Source organism: Suncus etruscus, chromosome 9 (assembly GCF_024139225.1).
Source record: "Suncus etruscus isolate mSunEtr1 chromosome 9, mSunEtr1.pri.cur, whole genome shotgun sequence".
Lineage (NCBI taxonomy): Eukaryota > Metazoa > Chordata > Mammalia > Eulipotyphla > Soricidae > Suncus > Suncus etruscus.
In genome coordinates this window covers 51,812,395-51,831,193 of record NC_064856.1, presented here as the reverse complement: position 1 = coordinate 51,831,193, position 18,799 = coordinate 51,812,395, and the positions used below count along the sequence as shown (strand labels likewise).

Sequence of the window (18,799 nt, the reverse complement as noted above, 5' to 3'; positions counted from 1 at the left end):
GGGGCCACACTTGTGGTGCTTAGGACTTATTCCTGGCCCCGTGGCTCAGAGATCACTCCTGGCTGGCTCTGGAGACTATCCAGTGCCAGGGATCAAAGCTGGGTCAGCTGCCTGCAAGGCAAGTGCCCTACTCACTGTCCAATGGTTCTGGCCCATAAAGGGAATCATTTTAACATAGGACATCGATTTGTTTTATGTGGAAAGAAAGATTTCATTGAAGACACATTTTAACAGTATTAAAAGATGAGAATATTCACAAAATAGCTACTATTATTTAGGGGTTATTTTGGGGAATTTTATTTTTTGTTTTGGGGCCACACCCAGCAGTGCTCAGGGATACTCCTGACTCTGCGCTCAGAAATCACTCCTGGCAGACTTGGGGGACCATATGGAATGCCAGGGATCAAACCTTGGTCCGTCCCGGGTTGGACAAGTGCAAGGTAAACACCCTATTGCTGTGCTATCACTTCGGCCCTGCAACTGTTATTCAGAACTTGACATAAGTGGGTTTGCCACAATCAATGTAAACAGGCCTGCCCAACAGGCCTACTATGTTCATGACAGACAGGGTTTTATTATTTGTATCTTGGTCAGACTCAGGACAGCAGACATACAACAAATGTTTGCAGAATTGAGTATTTTACTATGCATGAGGTGTGGACTGAAACAGCTGAATCTAAGTATCATTTGGGAAGAGGGGGCCCACACCTGGCGGAGGCAGCGCTCAGGGGTTACTCCTGGCTCTGCACTCAGAAATTGCCCCTGGCAGGCTCGGGGGACCCTGTGGGATGCTGGGAATTTAACCCAAGTCCGTCCTGGGCTAGCTGTGTGCAAGGCAAACGCCCTACCGCTGCGCTATCTCTCCTGCCCCCTGAGTGTCAATTATTAAACAGACTTAGCATCAACATGCCCCAAAACAGAAATGCATATGTTTGGGCAGTTCCTCATTCATTGTTCCCATAAGCATTTTCTGAGTGCCTATTATGTTAGATAATAAACTAGATACAATACGGGGTTTTTGTTTTTCCTTTTTGGAGGTACAAGGAGCAAACACATGGTCTCATATATAAGCCCCTCACAAGGCAAGACCCTCTCTTCACAACCTGATTTCTGTTTTTCCTCTTCCATATTTTCAGTAACTTGGGTATTAGGGACTTGACAGGAAGCATTTTGGGCCATATCTGGTGGTGCTCAGGGGTTACTCATGGCTCTGTGCTCAGAAATCACTCCTGGCAGGCTCAGGGTGCCAGGTGTCAAACCCTGGGTCAGTCATGTGCAAGGCAACCCACTACCTGCTGAGTTATCACTCCATCCCCTTGACTGGAAGCTTATTAGAATATAATGTGCTGTGGAGTGAAGGGCACTGACTGAATTGCTTCTGAAACATTGTGATGTCTAAACTCAACTTTATACAACAATTTTCACGAATATAACTGCTAATGAACTCTCCTCCTTTTTCCAATTTTTTTTTCTTTTTAGATTTTCTAATTTCTTTTACTTTTTTTTTTTTGGGGGGGGTCACACCTGGCATCACTCAGGGGTTACTCCTGGCTCTATTCTCAGAAATCACTACTGGCAGGCTCGGGTGACCATATGGGATGCCAGGATTCGAACCACAGTCCTTATGCATGCAAGGCAAACGCCTTACCTCTACGCTATCGCTCCAGCCCTAATTTCTATTTTTTAATAACTTTTCTTTCTGTCATACTGAAACAAATTATGATCAGTTATGTCAACTATGTGATACATTTTCTTTAAGTAAATTTATTATAAAAAATAAAACTCGGGGCCAGAGAGTTAGCATGGAGGTAAGGCATTTGCCTTTTTTTTTTTTTTTTTTTTTTTTTTTTGGTTTTTCGGGCCACACCCATTTAATGCTCAGGAGTTACTCCTGGCTAAGCGCTCAGAAATTGCTCCTGGCTTGGGGGGACCATATGGGATGCCGGGGGATTGAACCACTGTCCTTCCTTGGCTAGTGCTTACAAGGCAGACACCTTACCTCTAGCGCCACCTCGCCAGCCCCAGGCATTTGCCTTTCATATGGTCCCCTGTACCTGCCAGAGGCGATTTCTGAGCATAGAACCAGGAGTAACTCCCCAAAAATATTTGGGAGAATTTGAAGGCCATCCTCAACAGTTCTCAGGGGCTTACTTCTGGTTCTACACTCAGGATCATTTCTGGCATGTTCCAGGGGAACATATTGGATGCTGGGGATCAAACTTGGGTTAACAACATACAAGGCAAGTCTCTAACAGCTATATTCTCTCTTCTGCACCTAAAAATAATCTTTTTGTGCACTGCTGAAAATCTAACCCAGGGCCTCTTGTATGCAAGGAAAATGTCCTATCTACTACAAAGCCATATTCCTAGCCCCAAAATTCTTTTATTTTTTTTCAAACCCAGCAGCACTCAGGGGCTACTCCTGGCCCTATGCTCAGAAATTACCCTGGGCAGGCTCAGGGGACCATATGGGATGCCAGGATTTGAACCACCATCCTTCTGCATGCAAGGCAAATGCCCAACCGCTGTGCTATCTCTCTGGCCCCAGCCCCAAAATTCTTTATTTATTTTTTTCTGGGCCATAACTGGTGGTGTTCAGGGCTTACTTTTGGCTCTGTGCTCAGAAATCACTTCTTGATGACTCTAGCACCATATGGGGTGCCAGGGATTGAACCCAGGTCAGCTGCATGCAAGGTAAATACTTTATGTTTTATTATTGCTCTAGCCCCCAAATTCTTTTTTTATTTTGTTTTGCTTTGTTTTATGGGCCACACACAGGATGCTCAGAGGTTACTCCTGGCTATGCACTCAGAAATTGCTCCCAGGGGCTGGGAAGGTGGTGCTAGAGGTAAGGTGTCTGCCTCGCAAGCGCTAGCGTAGAACGGACCGTGGTTCGATCCCCCGGCATCCCATATGGTCCACCCAAGCCAGGAGCGATTTCTGAGCTCATAGCTAGGAGTAACTCCTGAGCGTCAAACGGGTATGGCCCCCCAAAAAACAAAACAAAACAGAAATTGCTCCTGGCTCGGGGGACCATATGAGACACTGGGGATCGAACCCAGGTCTATCCTTGAGTCAGTTGTATGCAAGGCAAATGCCCTACCACTGCATTATTGCTTTGGCCCCATTCTCAAATTCTTTTTTTTTTTTTTTTTTAATTTTTTTTTATTTAAACACCTTGATTACATACATGATTGTGTTTGGGTTTCAGTCATAAAAGGGACACCACCCATCACCAGTGCAACATTCCCATCACCCAAGTCCAAAATCTCCCTCCTCCCCCCCCAACCCCATTCTCAAATTCTTAATTTGTAGTATCAATTACCTGTTAAATGATATTTTAATATATTTGGTTAAATTAAAAAATATTAAGATTAACTTCAACTCTTTTTTAAATTTTTTTGTTGTTTTGGCTTTTGGGTCACACCTGGCAGCACTCAGGGGTTACTCCTGGCTCTACGCTTAGAAATTGATCCTGGCAGGCTCGGGGGACCATATGGAATGCCAGGATTCGAACCATCGTCCTTCTTCATGCAAGACAAACACCCTACCTCCATGGCTATCTCTCTGCCCCCCTTTTTTTTTGTTTGTTTGTTTGTTTGTTTTTGGGTCACACCCGGCGGTGCTCAAGGGTTACTTCTGGCTGTCTGCTCAGAAATAGCTCCTGGCAGGCACGGGGGACCATATGGGACACCGGGATTTGAACCAACCACCTTTGGTCCTGGATCAGCTGCTTGCAAGGCAAACGCCGCTGTACTATCTCTCCGGCCCGCTTTTCGCTTTTTATCCCTGGTAGGCTTGGGTGACCATATGGGATGCCAGGTATCGAACCCAGGTTGTCCATGTGCAAGACAAATGCTTTATTGATTGTGCTATTGCTCCTGCCACAACTGATGCTTTTTTTTTTTTTTTTTTGGTTTTTCAGGCCACACCCGTTTGATGCTCAGGGGTTACCCCTGGCTAAGTGCTCAGATATTGCCCCTGGCTTGGGGGGACCATGTGGGATGCCGGGGGATCGAACCGCTTTCCTTCCTTGGCTAGCGCTTGCAAGGCAAACACCTTACCTCTAGCACCACCTCGCCGGCCCCTAACTGTTGCTATTTTAAATGACTGGTCATCTGATGCTATTTCCCTTTTAACAGGAAACAATTGCTGATCCCAAATGAATGAATCCCTGATGGTGGAATTTCAGGCATCAGTTGCAGGTGAATAGATGTGAGGGAGACTAAATTTTGTTCCTTCTAGGGTCACAACTGGAGGTTCTCAGGTGTTACTCTGACTCTTCATTTAGAATCCACACCTGGTATTGTTTGGGAGAACCATCTGGGATGCCAGGGATTGAACCTGGGTCAACCATATGCAAGGCAAGCACTCTACCTGCTGTTCTACAGCTCTAGCCTAAGATTTGTTTATGTTTATTTGTTTATGTTTCATATACATATAAATTTAGGAGAGGGCTGAAAATAGTATCTTCTAATGGAAAGGTAGAGAGATTGACAAACATTGCAAATCTTCAACTGGATCACCCTCCAAAAGTCTGTGAGGCACCAGTATAGGCAGGCCCACAAAGGTTTGGTAAGTAACAGAAAAGCCTAATTGATGTCACCAGTGGTTATGATTCAAGGCAGCCTCCATGGTAACTTCTGTGGAGTGATAGAAAGGCCTCTGAGTAGAGTCCAAGTGACATAATTGCAGTCCCATAACTGACTCATTGGCTTAACTGTGAGCAAGTACTTTCCTCATGGGTTTTCTTTGTCCAAAAAGTAGAAATGGGTGCTCTAGTGGATATAGAGGTACTAAGGAGTAAATTCCTTACAAATGCCCCAAATGGTTCTTAGTGTCTTAAAAGAGAAATGCAGCCAGGCCCACCTGGAGGAGTAGAAAGTAGAGTGCAGGGCTATAGGGAAACCTGAGGGCTGCTGCTCCTTATACTTGGAACACCATTTCTTCTCTATTCTCCTAGGCTGAACCTGGACTTCCAGGCCCCATGTTTACACCTGATCAATGATGGCCTGAAATATGAGCAAACCGGACTCTATGAACATGTCGGTGCAGGAGCCCCCACTTGACTACTCCTTTCGAAGTATCCACGTAATACAAGGTCAGCCCCCAACACAACGCTTGACTCATCACCATAGCAGGTTTAATGTAGTTTCTAGGGAGAAACTAGCCTTGTGTTTAAGAGCCTAAGGAGACTCATTCCGTATTCTTGGAGATTTTTGTTTGTATGTTTTTGGTTTTTGGGCCACACCCGATGACACTCAGGGGTTACTCCTGGCTATGTGCTTAGAAATTGCTCCTGGCTTGGGGGACCATATGGGACACTGGGGGATCGAACCTCGTTCCATCCTAGGCTAGCTCTGGCAAGGCAAATGCCTTACTGCTTTCACCATTGCTCCAGCCCCTGGAGATTTCAGGGGCTTTTTCAGGGGCTGGGAAAGACTCAAGGACAGAGGGTGGAATTAGAAGGGAATTAGAACTTTTTGTTTGGGAATAGAAGTGGGGGTCTCAAACTCAATTTACCTGGGAGTCGCAGGAGGCAAAATCGGGGTGATCCTTGAGTGCAAAGTCAGTAGTAAACCTTGAACATTAGGGGGTGTAACCCAAACAACTAAAACAAAACAAAACAATATTCCTCTAGGGCACGGCCACAAAATGTTGTACGGCCCGCTGGCCAAGAGTTTGAGAACCCTGGTAGGACTTCTGGCTCTGTTCTTAGGAATCATTCCTATCAGAGCTCAGGAACCATACTAGTAGACAAAAGATTGAACCTGGATGGGCTGCATGTGCAAGACAAACACTGTACCTACTGTATTCTCTGGCCCTCCAAGGATTTTTTTTTTCCAAAAGGAGCAGCAAATTTGAAAGGAACCAGGGGATTCTGAGGGGAAATGAGTCATCTTCAGGAAACTGGATGAAAGCAAATTGAAAAGCCTTGGGGCCAAAGAGCAAGTACAGAGGTTAAGACACTTGCCTTATATGCTGCGACCCTATTTCAAATCCCAGGCACCACCATGGTCCTCCAACTATGCCATGGGTTATTCCTGAGCATAGAGCTAGGTACTACCAGGTATGGCCCATCCATTCCCTTATAAAAAGTAGAGAAAATTGGGAGACCTTAGGTGTCAGGGAGATTAGTAAGAGGTGCTGTTTATGTTGCATATAAGAGGGCCTGGGCTTTATGTCTATTACCATAAGAAAAAGAAATTTGGGAAACCAGTCTGTCAGCCAGAATTTATTACCACCCCACACTCCTATCAGAAGGGTTGTTTTCCTTTTTGGGCCATACCTAGGTGATGCTTAGGGCTTATTCCAAAGACTCTGTGCTTGGAGATCACTTCTTGTGAGCTTAGGGTACCATGTGGGGTGCTGGGATCTAACCCAGGTAGGCCTTGTGAAAGGCAAGTGCCCTACTTGCTGCACTTTCACTCTGGCCCCATGATTGTCTCCTGTTTTTGTTTGATTTTTGTTGTTGTTTTGGGGCCACATCTGACAATGCTTGGGATTACTCTTGGCTCTGCACTCAGGAATCACTCCTGGTGAAATCAGGACCATATGGGCTGCCCTGGGTCAAACTTGGGTCAGCAGTGTGCAAGGCAAGTGCCCTTCCCATTATACTATTTTTTTCTTCTCCCATTATACTATTACTATTACTATACTATTACTCTGTATGCCCCCTTTTTTGACCTGAAGACAAAGTACTTTGCAGAGTTCCAGCCTATAGACAGAATCCTCACTCTTCTGAGGAAGCACACCTGTTCTAATCACTGGGAGAGCATGTGAGGTCTTGTTAACTGGCATACTTACAGTTTAAATATTGACAAGGGGCTGGAGAGATAGCACGGAGGTAGGCATTTGCCTCGCATGCAGAAGGATGGTGGTTTGAACTCCAGCATCCCATATGGTCCCCCGAGCCTGTCAGGTGCAATTTCTGAGTGTAGAGCCAGGAGTAACCCCCTGAATGCTGCCAGGTGTGACCAAAAAAAATATATATTGACAAACTATATTCATTCCAGTCATATCCAAATTTGTTCCACTGCTGCCCATACTTGCTGCAGTACTGCCCATTTGATCATTCCTAGTCTTCATAAATGGCAGCTAGCATTCCTGTAGAGTGGACAGCATGAAGGCTATGAAGGCAAATATTAGAATCTCAAGGGATTTGTTTCTTCCCAGAGAGGTTCTGCTGTCTCCTGGCTTTTTTTGTTATGAGCACATCAATACATCTCATGAGCACATCAATACATCTGTCCTCACAAGTTGTCATTCATCTGCCCTAGACCCATTGTCTGACACTGTCTTGGGCCATTGAGAAAGCAGAATAGTTATCCAGGGCAACTAGGCTTGGCTTGAGCTTAGGTTGAACTTGGGTTGGCATCAGCAGTAGTGATAACTCTCCTGGAGCACACATCCCACCTGTTGTGGACTGTATTATAAAGAGTATCATTTATGATCAGTAACGTCCATGTTTCACAAGAGATTTTTGTTTTGTTTTGTTTTTGGGTCACACCCAGCAGTGCTCAGGGGTTACTCCTGGCTCTAGGCTCAGAAATCGCTCCTGGCAGGCTTGGGGGAACATATGGGACGCTGGGAATCGAATCACCGTCCTTCTGCATGAAAGGCAAACACCATATGGTGGGACCTTATGGGATGCCGGGATTTGAACCACTGTCCTTCTGCGTCTAAGGCAAATGCCTTACTGCTATGCTATCTCTCCGGCCCTGTTTCCTCTTTACTCTTAACACCGAACCTCAGGCAGCCTCAAGCTTCAGAGTACCCTTCCACTGGTAGCATCCTGAACATGATATCAGCACATGCTTGGTGGCATTCCCCAAACAACTACCCAACAAACTGGCTACTGGGCCATATGTGGGCTATTTTATCTTTAATTTTTGTCTTTGCTATTTCATTTCAGGATTCAGACTGGGGTAGTATTAAGAGTTTATTTGTGGGCCGGAGAGATAGCACAGCGGCGTTTGCCTTGCAAGCAGCCGATCCAGGACCAAAGATGGTTGGTTCGAATCCCGGTGTCCCATATGGTCCCCCGTGCCTGCCAGGAGCTATTTCTGAGCAGACAGCCAGGAGTAACCCCTGAGCACCGCCGGATGTGACCCAAAAACCAAAAAAAAAAAAAAAAAGTTTATTTGTAGGAGCCAGAAATAGTACAGTGGGTAGGGCACTTTCCTTGCACGAGGCTTGCTCTGGTTCAATTCCTGGCATCTCATGGTTCCCTGAGCCTACCACAAGTGATTTCTGAGCACAGCGCCAGGAGTAACCTGAGTGCTGCTGGGTATGCCCCAAAACAAACAAAAGTTTATTCTAGGTACTTTAGTCCAGGGGTCTCAAACTTGCAGTACAACATTTTGTGGCCCACGGCCGGCCTTCAAATATCACAGTATTCGCGATTATTCACTTACCGAATAATCACAATAAAAATTGCATTAGTAAGAAAAAAAATTGCATTAAACATTCACATACCCCAAGCAGTTCCGTTCGGGGTATGGAAATGTTTAATGCAATTTGTTGCGATTTTTTTTCTTACTAATGCGATTTTTTTATTGTGAATATTCGGTAAGCGAAATCCCTTATAAGTCCCTGCCTCACCCTGACTTTGCCTCTTGCAGCCTCCAGGTAAATTGAGTTTGAGACCCAGCTTTAGTCTGTGCCACCTCCCACGACCTCAGGCCCCAGTTGTGGGGCCTGTTCCTCCTGGACTAAGGCAGAGAGCCATCTGGTGGATCCTGCCTGACCTGCAGCTGAGGAAAGGACATAGCTGCTGGGTGACTGAAGTGGGTCATGTAAGAGCAGAAGGAGGATAAAGACAATTTAATCAGCTATCATGTCCTCCCCTGGAGGAGGCTTTAGACTAGTAACCAAAAATATTAGGGGCTTGAGGCAGGGAAGGGAGCTCAAAAGAAATAGATTGTATTGGGGCCGGAGAGATAGCATGAAGGTAAGGAGTTTGCCTTGCATGCAGAAGGATGGTGATTCAAATCCCAGCATCCCATATGGTCCCTCGAGCCTGCCAGGAGCGATTTCTGAGTGTAGAGCCAGGAGTAACCCCTGAGCACTGCCGGGTGTGATCCCAAAAACCAAAAGAAAAAAAAAAAGAGAGTGAGGGGCCGGCAAGGTGGCGCTAGAGGTAAGGTGTCTGCCTTGCAAGCGCTAGCCAAGGATCAGGACTGCGGTTCGATCCCCCGGCGTCCCATATGGTCCCCCCAAGCCAGGGGAAATTTCTGAGCCTTAGCCAGGAGTAACCCCTGAGCATCAAATGTGTGTGGCCAAAAAAAAAAAGAGAGTGTATTACTGTTCTTTTTTTTGGGGGGGAGGGGCCACACCCGGTAATGCTCAGGGGTTACTCCTGGCTATGCGCTCAGAAGTTGCTCCTGGCTTGGGGGACCATATGGGACACCGGGGGATCGAACCGCGGTCCGTCCAAGGCTAGCGCAGGCAAGGCAGGCACCTTACCTTTAGCGCCACCGCCCGGCCCTATTACTGTTCTTTTAAGCAGTGCTCAGCTACTTCAGACTCAATGCTTGGAGGTCATCCCTGGCAGTGCACATGGCAGTGCTATGTAGTGCCATGGTCCCAGCAGACTCTGGGGAATTACTTTAGCAAGTGCTTAGCCCTTTTTGTTGTTATTGTTGTTGTTTTAGGCCATACTTGGGTACTCAGGGATCAACTCCTGACTCTGCATTCAGAAATTACTCATGGCATAGTGGTCAGGGGATCCGTGCGGGGTGCATGCAAGGCCCCTACCCACTGTACTATCCCTCTACTCCTGAGTGCTTAGCCCTTTAAGCTATAATTGCAAAACATGCTTTGTTCTTTGGAGTCCCCAGTTCGGGGCTCCCAACATCCTGCATTGCAGATTGCCCCAAACTCTGCAAAGTACAGTCCTGGAGTACTGTAGGACGAGGCCCCAAAACAAGGAATGGGGTAACTGGGCAAAAAAAATTCTCTACCAGACCAGTTATATTTCTGTTCCCCTTTTTTTTGGGGGGGGGGCCACACCCGTTGATGCTCAGGGGTTACTCCTGGCTAAGCGCTCAGAAATTGCCCCTGGCTTGGGGGACCATATAGGACGCCGGGGGATCTAACCGAGGTCCTTCCTTGGCTAGTGCTTGCAAGGCAGGCACCTTACCTCTAGTGCCACCTCACTGGCCCCAGACCAGTTTTATTTCTGGCTCTGCCATTGGCCTGGGTTTGGGCAGAGCCCATCCTTCCTGGATCTTTTTTTTTTTTTAAGGGTGTATATGTGTGAGGGGGTTGTTAAGGGATATAGATTTAGATGGAGTCTAAAGTTATCTATTAAAGTCATTCTATTCCTTTTCTTTCCATAAAGACCTTCTGAGGCAATTGTTTTTGCTCCCCAGTTATATTTCCTTACTTTCTCTTTCCTCCTGAAGACTAGTTTCATAGTTTAACTTTGCCAATTTCTTTTTTTTTCTTTTGGGTCACACCCGGCTGTGCTCAGGGGTTATTCCTGGCTCCAGGCTCAGAAATTGCTCCTGGCAGGCACAGGGGACCTTATGGGACACCGGGATTCGAACAGATGACCTCCTGCATGAAAGGCAAACGCCTTACCTCCATGCTGTCTCTCCAGCCCCTCACTTTGCCAATTTAATTGAAACATCTTGCCTTGGTGACCAGAGACTTATGAGTTGCCAAAATTTCTTTTTTTTTTGGGGGGGGGGGCATTTCTGGGCTGTACCACCAATGGCACTCAGGGATAACTTCTAACTCTGTGCTAAAAAATCAATCCTGGAAGGCTTGGGACCATATGGGATGCTGGGGATTGAACCTGAGTCGGCCGCATGCAAGGCAAATGCCCTAACAGTGTGTTCTCTCTCCAGCCCCCAAAGTTCCTTTTTTTGTTTTGTTTTTTGTTTTTTGGGGCCACACCCATTTGATGCTCAGGGGTTACTCCTGGCTAAGCCCTCAGAAATTGCCCCTGGCTTGGGGGAACCATATGGGATGCTGGGGGATCGAACCGTGGTCCTTCCTTGGCTAAGGCTTGCAAGGCAGACACCTTACCTCTAGCGCCACTTCACTGACCCCCAAAGTTCCTTTTTTAATTTATTTGTTGCTTTTCCTCTATTGTACATTTGCTTTTATTTTCTTTGGAAAAAAAAAATTTTGGGGAGGGTCATACCTAGCAGTGCTCAGGAGTTACTCCTGACTTTGTGCTCAGAAATCGCTTTTGTCAGACTCAGGAGACCATATGGGATGCCTGGAATCAAACAAAGGTCTGTCCTGGGTTGGCCTCGTGCAAAGCAAATGCCCTACCTACTGCTGTGCTATCTTTCTGGCCCTATTTTCTTTAAATTTTCTGATGTGTTTTGTTTTGTGGCCAGTGGAGCTCAGGCTCAGTGCTCAGCTATCACTCCTGGTGTGATCAGGGGACCAGCAGGAGTGCCAGGGAACAACCTAGTTCAGCTGTGTGTAAGTAAAGCGCCCTGCTCACTGTACTATCGCTCCAGCCCCCAGTAATTTATCTTGGCTCAGGGGTTCCTCCTTTGCTCCTGGACATGCTTGGGGAACAATCTGGGATGCCAGGTATTGAACCCAAGTTCACTGTGTGCAAGGCAAGCACTCTATCTACTGTGCTCAGAGATCACTCCTGGCTGGAACTGAGGGACGATATGGAGTGCTAGGGATTAAACTCAAGTTGGCCATGAGGAAGGCAAGCACCTTACCTGTTTGTTGTACTATTGCTTCTGTCCTATCGTTGAGCATCTTTACTACTATTCCCTCCTGGGCTTCACTAATTTTCATTGGCTATTCATTAATTTTGTTTATGCATTAAAAAAAACCCACCTTCCTCCTCACCTTTTGTTTACCCTATTCTTTTCGAGGAGTCTCATTTACTTCTCTAATTTATATACTATTTTCATGATTGTCATTTGTGTTTCAACTCAGACCTTCATATCTTATGCCTACTTGGTTTTTCTATAAGAGCATAAGACATACTTGGAAGCTGGAGAGATAGCGTAGCAGTTGGGTGTTTGCCTTGCACACAGCCAATCCAGGACTGATGGTGGTTTGAATCCTGGTGTCCCATATGATCCCCTGTGCCTCCCAGGGGTGATTTTGATGGCAGAGCCAGAAGTAATCCCTGAGTGTTGCCGGGTGTGACCCCCCCAAAAAAAAAATTAAAAGAAAAGGAACTTCAGACATACAAAAGCCAGTCCTCAACTCCCAATCCCATTTCTCCTTTTTTTGTTTGTTTGTTTTTTGGGTCACACCCTGCTGAGGTCAGGGGTTACTCCTGGCTCTGTGCTCAGAAATCACCTCTGGCAGGCTCAGGGGACCATATGGGATGCTGGGATTTGAACCACCTTCAGTCCTGGGTTGACCGCTTTCAAGGTAAATGCCCTACCATTGTGCTATCTCTTCGGTCCTATTTCTCCTTTTCTAATCCCATATCCACCCATAAAACTCGCATCCATCTAGTCACACAAATAAGTCACAAATAAACACTCTTGTTTTATTCTCCCTTTACTTCTAGTCCACCATGTCTACTGATTATTTGTTGCTCGTGTTTTGCTTGCATAGAAAAAGCCCATCTTTCCTCCTACCCACTACCTACTCTCTAGTCCACACTGTAATAAAGTGATCTGAGAGATCTGAATCATCTCCTTTGCTCTAAGTTCTGCAACAGATTCCCATCATCTATGTTAATGAAGCCCCAGATTCTCAACATGGCATCTGAGTAGCTGCCTCCTTCTCCTTGCAGCACACAGATACACCATTGCTGTTCTGTATCCACATGCCTTTGCTCATCCATTCTTCCCTTCCCAACCTTTGCCTAGTTTTCACCTCCCCTGAGAAACTTTCTGGGACTCCCTGGCAGGGTTAGGAGTCCTTCTTTACTTCCTTTGATCAGGTACTTAGCCCCAGCTCTGTTTCCAGGACTATAACACTTGTCACATATATTGCCTATTTCCAAAATATCAAGATCTGACAGATCTTGACAGTCTGTCATTTTGATCACCCCTATGTGGATAGTATCTGGTTGCTCAACATGAACAGGAGAATGGTCATCAGACTGTGTTTACCAAAATGAATCTGTTTTTTATCTTTGGGTCACACTCAGAAATCACTGGTGCTCAGAAATCACTTCTGGCAGATTCAGGGGCTATGGGATGCTGGATATTGGATCCATATCAGTTGCATGCAAGGCAAACGTCCTACCCACTATGCTATAGCTCCAGCACCAAAAATCATTTTTGTTTTGTTTTTGGGCCACACCCGGTGACGTTCAGGAGTTACTCCTGGTTATGTGCTCAGAAATCGCTCCAGGCTTGGGGGACCATATGGGATGCCAGGGATCGAACTGAGGTCCGTCCTGGATCAGCCATATGCAAGGCAAATGCCCTACCACTGTGCTATCACTCCGGCCCTCCCAAAATCAATTTTTTGGGTTTTTTAAATTGGTTTTTGGGTCACACCCGGCAGTGCTCAGAGGTTACTCCTGGCTCTATGCTCAGAAATCTCTCCTGGCAAGCTCAGGGGACCATATGGAATGCCAGGACTCGAACCACTGTCCTGCATGCAAGGCAAACACTCTACCTCCATGCTACCTCTCCAGGCCCCCAAAATCAATTTTTAAAAATTCTTTTCCCACTTTCCCTCTCATTGTTGGTTTTTTTTGTTTTTGTTTTGGGGCCACACCTGGTAGTACTCAGGAGTTACTTCTAACTCTGCACTCAGAAATCGCTCCTGGCAGGCTCCGTGGATCATATGGGATACCGGAGATAAAATCCGGATCTGTCTCGGGTCATCTGTGTGCAAGGCAAACACACTACGGCTGTGCTATCACTCTGGCCCCTCATGGTTGGTTTCTTGAGTTGGGTTTTGAGGGAGACACAGAAATGTTTAGGGGCTGTTCCTAGTGGTACTTGGAGTAATATACAGTGATCTAACACTGGCCTCGTGCATGCAAAGTATGTATTCCAGCCTATGGAACTCTCCTTATAGCTCTGGTTGTTGTAATGTTGCAACCAACAGGTACTGCACACCCACCTGGCCATGGTGCTCAACATATCTTTAGCTGTGGTCTCCAGGGCTCACACCTCAGGTTGTGGTGCTCACACATTAAGCAGTGTTCGGAGCGTTGTGCTCGCACACATGCTTGCCTGTGTTCAACAAGTCATAGTTGTGCTCACATCTGCCAAAACTCACACTTCCTGACCATGGTCCTCATACACCTTTATTCGAATTGCAGTATTTGCCAAAAGTTGCTATTTTTTTGTTTTGTTTTGTTTTGTTTTTGGGCCACACCCAGCGGTGCTCAGGGGTTACTCCTGGCCGTCTGCTCAGAAATAGCTCCTGGCAGGTACGGGGGAGGGGGGGGAGGGGAGGGGGGCCATATGGGACACCGGGATTCGAACCAACCACCTTTGGTCCTGGATCGGCTGCTTGCAAGGCAAACGCAGCTGTGCTATCTCTCCGGGCCCAAAAGTTGCACTTCTATATTGGCCACAGCCACGTGGTTGTCATAGAGCTGGAAATTGCTTGCAACATGAAGACTGTATAAACTACATTGTTGCCAGTATGACACAGAGCACACGTTGGGTACTGAGGCTTTCAGTTGTGACCATAGACCTGCAAGATAGGTGCTCTAAGCCCTTGTGCAATTTTTCTGGGTACAAAGTATGTTCCATCGGTTATATTAGTAATTCTGGATTTTGTGCCATAATCTTGTTTGAACCCAATAACTGCCATTTTTCCCTCCTCCTCTTCCATACACATAGCAATGAGACACAGATAACACAAGATATAAGAGCATCAAAGCATCAAAAGATAGTCTAGTAGGGGAAGTCTTTGGTCCTTAATCCAGGCTTACTAATTGCCAGGACCTCTAGGATGACAGCTAAATTGACAGTGGGAAGTTGCACGGGGCTTGGAGCTTGAGGTTCTTTTTTTTTTTTTTTTTTTTTTTTTTTTTGGTTTTTGGGCCACACCCGGTGACGCTCAGGGGTTACTCCTGGCTATGCGCTCAGAAGTCGCTCCTGGCTTGGGGGACCATATGGGACGCCGGGGGATCGAACCGCGGTCCGTCTCCTAGGCTAGCGCAGGTAAGGCTTACCTTACCTCCAGCGCCACCGCCCGGCCCCGGAGCTTGAGGTTCTGACCCTGCAAAAATCTCCAGCTACAGCACAGGCTGCAGTTCTATCATCTCATTCCTCCCAAAATAGGTAAGCATGTCAACTTTGGACCACACCCAGTGGTTTTGGGGCATCATGCAGTGCTGGAGATCCAACCAGGGTTAAGCAATAGTACAGCAGATACGGCATTTGCCTTGCATGTGGCCAACTGGATTTACTGCCCAGCACCCCATATGGGCTCCAAGCCCATAATTAGAGATCCCTTAAGACCACTAAGTGTGGTCCCCAAGGAGGTGTAGGGGAGTAATGACCCTTGTACTATCTCTCCAGCCCAATCTAAGTCTAATTTTGTCCCCACAGATCTGATAAGTGAAGAGCCAAGGACAGGACTAAGACCACTAAAGCATGCAAAATCGGGGAAGTCACTGACCCAGTCCCTGTGGCTGAAAAATAATGTCCTTAATGACCTGAAAGACTTCAATCAGGTGGTTTCACAGGTGATAGAGCATCCAGAGAACCTGGCCTGGATCGACCTTTCCTTCAACGACCTAACTTCCATTGACCCAGTAAGTCAAGCTTTGGGAGGATAGTCTGTGGTGCCTGCTTCCCAGACTCTCCACCTGTTACCAAGGAATTAGGAAGACAGCATGAGGCAGTGTGAAATCCACGGCATTGGGTTCATATGGGTGGACGCCCAAATCCCATATTTGCTTTTTGGTTTTATTTTGTTTTTGGGTCATACCCAACAGCACTCAGAAATCATTCCTGGCAGGCACAGGGGACCATATGGGATGCCAGGATTCAAACCACCATCAGTCCTAGATCAGCTGCATGCAAGGCAAACACCCTACCACTGTGCTCTCTCCAGCCCCACCTAGATTTGCTAAAACAATTTGTAATTTTGGGGGGGGGGGGGGTTTGGGTCACACCCGGCAGCACTCAGGGGTTACTCCTGGTTCTATGCTCAGAAATCACCCCTGGTAGGCATGGGGGACCATATGGGATGCTGGGATTTGAACCACGGTCCTGCATGCAAGGTAAATGCCTTACCACCATACTATCTCTCTTGCCCCAATTTGTAATTTCTTAAAACCTGGTGGGGCTGGTGAGATAGTAAAACTGGTAAGGTGCTTGCCTTGCAAGCAGCTGACCAGAGTTCCACTTCCAGCATGCCATAGAATCCCAAGCCCCACAAGGATTTCTCTCTCTCTCTCTCTCTCTCTCTCTCTCTCTCTCTCTCTCTCTCTCTCTCTCTCTCTCCTCTCTCTCCTCTCTCTCTCTCTCTCCTCTCTCTCTCTCTCTCTCTCTCTCTCTCTCTCTCTCTCGTTCTCCCCCCCACACACACACACACACATACACACAATGGAGGATTATATGCTAGTATAAATTGGTGGTGGGGTTTTTTTCAGAGTTTTTTTTGGGAGGGGGTTTCGGTGTCACACGGGCAGTGCTCAGAGGTTACTCCTGGCTGTGCACTCAGGAATTACTCCTGGTGGTGCTTGGGGACCATATGGGATGCCATGGAATCAAATCTGGGTCAGCCACGTGCAAGATAAGCACCCCCACTGTACTATCTCTCTGGCCCAATCTAGCATAAAATGTTTTGAGAGGATAAAACGAGAATTTGAGGAGCCAATTAAAGCATCTGAAACACATGCTTTTGCTTAAGGAGTATTGGCTTTGCTCCCCAACACTGCAAGGTCCTGAGTGCAAGTGGGTTTTCTTTTGTTTCTTTTTTTTTTTTTTTTTTTTTTTTTTGGTTTTTGGGCCACACCCAGCGGTGCTCAGGAGTTATTCCTGGCTGTCTACTCAGAAATAGCTCCTGGCAGGCACGGGGGACCATATGGGACACCGGGATTCGAACCAACCACCTTTGGTCCTGGATCGGCTGCTTGCAAGGCAAACGCCGCTGTGCTATCTCTCCGGGCCTTTCTTTTGTTTCTTGACTATACCTGATGATGCTCAGGAATTACTCCTGGCTTGGTACTGAGGAATTCCTAGCAATGCTCAGGGACTATATGGGATGCCAGAATTCATAGCTGGGTCAGCATGTGCAAGGCAAGTGCCCTACCTGCTGTACTATCACTCTGGCCTGAGTGCAGTTGAAAGCATGAGGCCGGTAGGCGCCAAGCACTGCCAGGTGTAGCCACCCAACCCAAATAAATGAGAGTATGAAACCTATAAGCACATGTGAGACTGAAATAAAACCCTGCTGTTGGAATATGCCTTACATGAAGTTTTGTGGAATGCTGTCCAAAAGACTACAATACATCTAGTATATGTGGGTGATCCATGTTTGACTCCCAGCAAGGTCCTCTAAGAGAGTAGCTCCTGAAGGCCTTCTCATATGGAGCCCATCACCCTAGATCCCCCAAGCAAGAAATGAGTAAAACTGGCTGCCCTTCTCTAGGATCCTTTTGAGATGGGAAAAGAGCTAGTGTGACTTGGTTTTATTTCCCTAAGTAGAGTTCAATTTACCTATTGGGGGGTATGAGGGTTGCATGGCACATCAGTCCATGCTCAAGCATCACTCCTGGTAGTGTTTGAGGACCATATAGGATGCCAGGGATCAAACCTGGGTTGGTCACATGCCAGGCAAATGTATTATCACTCCAGCCTCTTGATTTATTTTTAAATGTCTCATGAACCTAGAGTGAGAACTCTATTCTATCCCGTCCTTCCTGGAACAGATGCTCATATCACCAAAGCTGGGTCTTGGTGAACAAATGACCAGGCTCCAGAGCCTTGTTGCCTGACAGTTGTAACAGTGCTAGGACCCAGGTTCATGTTTCCCATGCCCTTTAGATCAAAGCAATCAGGATGCAGTCATGGCATCCTCCTGACAGGAAAGCAGGCATGGATGGCAAGTTCTTCCTCAAATTCCTCTACCTCCTGGGCAGACTCTGTCCAACCTGGCTCTGGTATCCTTTCCCAACAGATTCTTACATCTTTCTTCAACCTGAGTGTCCTCTATCTCCATGGTAACAGCATCCACCGCCTAGGAGAGGTAAACAAACTAGCTGTCCTCCCTCGGCTGAGGAGCCTAACGCTCCATGGGAACCCCATTGAAGAAGAGAAAGGCTACAGGTAAGCAGATAGTGTGGCCCTAGAGTTGAGTGCAGCAGAGGAGCAACAAAGCAGTCTCACATCAGGGGTGGAAGAACCCAGAGTCCCCCACAAACTGCTCAAGGGCCATAGCAACATCTGGTATGAGTGGGGAAGGGGTTTCTTCCCTCGGGTTAGTCCCAGCCCAAGTCTTCCCCACAGGCAATATGTGCTGTGCACCCTACCCCGAATCACCACATTTGACTTCAGTGGGATCACCAAATCTGATCGCATCACAGCACAAGTGTGGAAGAGCATGAACATCAAGCCCAAGAAGGTCCGAGTCAAACACAGTCCACTCTGAGGTTACCACCAGGGTTAAAGGCCAGAGTGTAGCTGGACAATAAACACTTTGAACTGTTCTGCATAGTAAGTCATGTAAACCATGTAAACATGTCTTCTGACCTGTGACTCTGGTCTTTCTTAAAGATGGAGGCAAAGGCATATTGGTCTGAAGGAAGGACTGGGTTTGTTGCATGGCTGGGAAATGAATCTCATCTCCCCAGTATCTTCTTGAGACCTTTGGTTGGAGAATCTAGATTTAGTCAGCAAATAATTCCCAATGTCATAAGCACCAGAGT

General features: G+C 46.8%; 1 protein-coding gene across 1 annotated transcript; it reads left to right on the top strand.

Annotated features, from left to right (window-relative positions):
* Positions 1–4,141: 4,141 nt before the first annotated feature.
* On the top strand, positions 4,142–18,580 carry LRRC51 (leucine rich repeat containing 51). Its single transcript, XM_049780450.1, has 5 exons — positions 4,142–4,205; positions 4,964–5,101; positions 15,474–15,679; positions 18,052–18,200; positions 18,381–18,580. The coding sequence occupies exons 2-5, from the start codon at positions 5,020–5,022 to the stop codon at positions 18,520–18,522; spliced, it is 579 nt and encodes a 192-aa protein (XP_049636407.1). The 5' UTR covers positions 4,142–4,205; positions 4,964–5,019; the 3' UTR covers positions 18,523–18,580.
* Positions 18,581–18,799: the final 219 nt, after the last annotated feature.